At 38.9% G+C, this 5241-nt stretch overlaps 1 protein-coding gene across 1 annotated transcript; it reads left to right on the top strand.

Moving 5' to 3' along the window:
* The first annotated feature begins 516 nt into the window (after positions 1-516).
* LOC123055905 (ent-kaur-16-ene synthase, chloroplastic-like) lies at positions 517-4926 on the top strand. Its single transcript, XM_044479717.1, has 14 exons — positions 517-535; positions 1028-1077; positions 1162-1441; positions 1548-1728; positions 2039-2256; positions 2339-2459; positions 2535-2632; positions 2720-2934; positions 3028-3140; positions 3231-3326; positions 3401-3616; positions 3749-3890; positions 3964-4209; positions 4591-4926. The coding sequence occupies exons 1-14, from the start codon at positions 517-519 to the stop codon at positions 4924-4926; spliced, it is 2331 nt and encodes a 776-aa protein (XP_044335652.1).
* The last annotated feature ends 315 nt before the right edge of the window (positions 4927-5241 follow it).

The raw sequence follows: 5241 nt of genomic DNA, 5'->3' as shown, positions 1-5241 counted from the left end.
TCCGGCGTTCAATTGGTGCTAAATAAGTCGGCAAATTTAATACTACCAGTTGGCAGTTACTTAAAAAAATACAGTTGGCAGTGTTGGCCGCGGTACGGATGTTCGGCCGTCGGAAAATCCGAAAGGGAAATTTACTTTGAAAATACACAACCTGGCACCTGCTAGGATAGCAGTATACATATACAGTTTAAAAGAGATCTAGCTAACCTAGTACGCTGCATGTCATGTCCATTTAGACGCCTCAACCTTCGCTCCTCCATTGGCCAGGCCAACCGTACGTAGCTTTCCATGTCAAACCCGAAGGTAGCTGGGGTCTCGTCCGTGCTCCCGGCACATCGCCGGTACCGGTGTCGCCGCGGTTGGCTAGATGTGGCTTCCGCTGCGGCGCCGTTCTTGACGAGGCCTGGCTCGCACAATGACAGAAGAAACCAGCCTCTTGGTCTTGGTCTTGGCCTCACCTCCGGCAGTCATCGTCTTCTTCCTCCCCTCTACTCGACTCGCGTCAGGGCTCGGACGATGGTTCCTTCATGTATCGGTAAGCGTGCGCCATATATTACTTTGCTTGTTTTCGTTTTCTCTCAAGGGTAACTATAAAAATGGGTAATAACAACATGGGTGCCATAGTGATAAATGTAAGATGAATATGTGGGTGACTGCGTGAATGTCATGAACTTATAACTATAATCTGAACTCGGTGACAACATTCATGACATGGTTGTAACTCTAGGCAAACAAGTTAAAAAAATACCTAGATTATTGCTAAGATGGTAATAGTAATCTCTTGCTCACAAAAAAAGGTAATAGTAACCTCGACTTTAGCCCATGCATTCTCAAAATGCACCAATAACTCCATAAACCCTGTAAAAATAGGTATATAAAATGTTCTGACACTTGATTTCATGGCATTTTTAACTCATTTATTTTGTTTTAAATTGAAAAAAATAATGTTCATATTTTACTAAGATTTTGTAGTGAGTGATGTGTTAATTGATTTGTGACACACGTGTATCTCTTTTTTTTTAAATAGCAAATGGTGCGAGGACGTTTGTTGGAGAAAATGCAAGCCTGCAAAACATGGTATGTACATCAGTGTTGATTGTTGTTTCTATTGAATATTCGGGTCTTGTGTCTGTCATATGATTCTATTCTCAACTAATTTAGGAACGGAAGGCAAGAATAAAGAAGCAACTCCAGGAACCCAAATTGTCGCCATCCTCGTACGACACCGCATGGGTGGCTATGGTGCCCTTACCGGGCTCGTCTCAGGAGGTTCCATGCTTCCCACAGTGTATTGAATGGATACTACAAAACCAACAGATCAGTGGATCTTGGGGTCTTGCTCACATGGACTCCTCAGTCAACAAGGCCACCCTCTCATCCACATTGGCTTGTGTGCTTGCACTTCAGAGATGGAATGTCGGGAGGGAACATATTAGGAGAGGTATAAAATTTGAGAACATATTAATTTACTTGCTAATAATGTTGTTTTAATCTCTCACATTTTTAAGTTTACAAGGGTCTTGATGCGATGATAATGATATACTCAGGAATACATTTTATCGGCAAAAACATCTCCGTTGTCATGGATAAACAGATTGCTGCTCCTATAGGCTTCAATATCATTTTTCCTGGTATGCTTAGCCTTGCCATGGGGATGGGTTTGCAGTTTCCTGTGAGAAAAGCAAATGTTGATGGGATTCTGCATCTCCGGGAGTTGGAACTAGAAAGGTTTGTTGATGACAACTGTGACACGATTTCGCCATAAAATGACTCTAGCATGAAATTTGTACTATTTTCTTTCCTGCCTAGTTCTAGGAATAGTTTTTAAAAGTTCGATACTTAGTTTGCTTTTTTTCCTTACCTTTTTAGTTTGCATTTTTTTTCTTACCTTCCTCAGAAAATTAAAACTTCCTACAAGATGTTTGCCCTCTGAAAGTATTTATGAGAGCCATAATTCCATCCAATAAGAATTAGAGTATCGCACATGTACTACCATGCAATGGAATATTCAAATATCCTTACATATGACTTAATTCAGACTTGCGGCGGATAAATCTTTTGGGAGAGAAGCATATATTGCTTATGTTGTTGAAGGACTAGGAAACCTATTGAACTGGAATGAAGTTATGAAGTTCCAGAGGAGGAATGGATCGCTATTCAACTCTCCCTCCACAACTGCTGCTGCATTAATCCAAAATTATGATGACAAAGCCCTCCAGTATCTAAATTTGCTTGTCAGTAAGTTTGATGGTTCAGGTGGGTCTTTTTTCCTTTCATGCTAAGAATTCGCAAGGGCGTACACTATTTTTAAATGCCTAACAACATTAGAGTTTTGCAGTGCCAACAGTGTACCCAACAAACATTTATTGCCAGCTTTCAATGGTGGATACTCTTGAAAAGGTCGGAATATCTCGGTATTTTTCAAGTGAGATAAAAAGCATCCTGGACATGACATACAGGTACTTGTGACCTATGATCATAAAAAAATTGATATTTCTCTTTTGAAGCTTGTGCAAACTATATCCACTTTGCAGGTGTTGGTTACAAAGAGATGAGGAAATCATCCTGGATGTATCAACATGTGCAATGGCGTTTCGTATCTTACGAATGAATGGGTATGACATTTCATCAGGTACTTGTGCAGAAATTCCCTATCTTCTTATGTTATGATAGTATTTTTTAGTGTTATATTTGATTCAGTAATTTCAATCTGATGCAGATGAGTTGTCTCATATCGATGAAGCCTCCACTTTCCATAATTCACTTCAAGGATATTTAAGTGATACAAAATCCATAATGGAATTGTACAAGGCTTCAGGAGTTAGTGTATCAGAAAATGAACTAACCCTCGATAATATAAGTTATTGGTCAGGGAACTTATTGAGGGAAAAGATATTTCATGATGACGTGCAAAGTAGGTCGATATTGGCGGAGGTGCTTGCATGAAATTTAAAACTCAGATAATGTATTGATTGAATATTGACCAGGTTACAGTTTATGTTTACTTGTATACCTTCATAATTTCAGGTGGAGTATGCTCTTAAATTTCCCTTTTATGCCACAATGGATCGTCTGGATCACAAGAGGAACATTGAAAACTTTGATTTGAGTGGTTCGCAGATGTTGAAGACAGAACACTGGTAAGAGTTTTACTTCTTGAAAAGATTTGTGAGCTTTGAATCATATAAATATAGATGTCGTTGGACATCAAATTCATTTTGGTGAATCAGGCCATGTTGTGTAAACCAAGATATTTTAGCTTTGGCTATTGAAGATTTCACCATCTCTCAATCTGTTTACCGGAGTGAGCTCCAGCTTCTTGAATGGTAATTTGACAAATATGCTCTCTTGTCTTAGTAACTTCGCTTCTTAGAGAATTTCCCATTTTTTGTGTCAACAGTTGGGTGAAGGAGAACAAGCTAGACCAACTATTGTTTGCACGACAGAGGACGACATATTGCTATCTCGCTGCTGCTGCTACCATGTTCCCTCCTGAATTGTCTGATGCTCGCATTTCATGGGCCAAAAATTCTATACTCGTAAATATTGTTGATGACTTCTTCGATGTTGCGGGGTCAAGAGAAGAATTAGAAAACCTTGTAGAACTAATCGAGAAGTATGATTTGTCATCTTGATTTATTTATATGTTCTTTCTTAGCACCACTGATGGCATCTTCTCTCTAAAGATATTGTTGTTGTTGTTGTTTCTAACAAGTCATTTTCTGTAATTTGCTAATGTGTGTCTTAGGTGGGATGAGCACTACAAAGACGAATTCTACTCTGAGCAAGTACAAATATTGTTTTATGCCATTTACACTTCAACGAGCCAGCTTGGAACAATGGCTTCTGTTGTACAAAACCGTGACGTCAAAAAGCACCTAGTAGAAACAGTGAGTTTCCTGCACGTCTACCATATTCTGAGTTTCTTTTGTTCAACAATGAAACATTGTAATTCATTTGTAGTGGCTACAACTACTAAGGACTATGATGACCGAGGCAGATTGGCGGATGAGACAATATGTGCCAACAGTTGAAGAATACATGAAAGTTGCAGTTGTGTCATTCACAGTAGTCCCCATTCTGCTCCCAGCATCATATTTTGTCAGGCAAGCACTCTTGGCTTGTGTTGTAAATAGTCAAGAGTACAACGAGTTGTTCAGACTAATGGGCACTTGTTGTCGCCTCCTCAATGACATCCAAGGCTTTGAGGTATTTCTTCCCCCTTCATGGCTTAAATCTTGGTTTAGTATAGCTCTGTAAGCATATCATTTTTTACGTATATGGCTTCACATATCACTACACGAAAATTCTTTGTATACAATATTTTGTGAGGCTATAGGAACCAAGTAATCCTCACAAAAATCTAAATTCATAGATATTAATGATATTATTAAGAGCATATACGTTGAGAAAATAAATCCCATGTTTGCTTTGGAAGTTTGATTCATTTACTACTGTTTATGCATCATGTGTATCCTACTGCGCATATTTGATAAGAGAATAGTAACTACTCATATCTTTATCAGTCACTTTCGTCATTTAAGTCGTAATTGGGCTGTTTTGACAAATTTTTATATACTATTGATACAGAGGGAGAGCAGCGAGGGAAAACTTGATAGTGTTTCGCTACGTGTTCTCCACGCTGACGGTTCTATGTCCATTGAAGCAGCTAAAGACTCAATAAAGAGGTCCATAGTCTCATGTAGAAAAGATTTGCTAAGGTTGGTCCTTAAGCAAGATAGTGTTGTTCCTAGGGCATGCAAGGAGTTATTTTGGAACATGTGCAAGATATGCCACTTGTTCTACTCTCACACTGATGCATTTACCTCGCCAAGTGAGATGGTCACCACAGTGAATGCAGTTATCAATGAGCCACTCAAACTCCAAATTAGCAATCCATCTTTTGCTACACAATCCGAAAAATAAGGATGTCATGTATTTTTACCAATTTCATATGGATCAGCTGACAAGGTACACTTTTCAAAAATAAAAGGGATGAGATGATGGTGCACCAGAAACATATACTAGTTGGGTGCTGGCTGCGCTGATCTGAACATTCATCTTGGGTGAAGATAGTTATATTCTACAATAGTTCATGTCTCTTCTCTAAAGGTTGTGCTACTCTCAGAGTTTGTGCTTGTTGGTAGTATAGTTTTCCTATCTTGGTCCACATCATTTCTGGTTGCATGTTTCACAAAAAAAACTGACAGGACCAGTCTCTGTATGGATCTTGTTTGTAGT

The sequence above is a fragment of the Triticum aestivum genome, chromosome 2D (assembly GCF_018294505.1).
Source record: "Triticum aestivum cultivar Chinese Spring chromosome 2D, IWGSC CS RefSeq v2.1, whole genome shotgun sequence".
NCBI classification, from domain to species: Eukaryota; Viridiplantae; Streptophyta; class Magnoliopsida; order Poales; family Poaceae; genus Triticum; species Triticum aestivum.
This window is presented reverse-complemented; position numbering and strand designations above follow the sequence as displayed.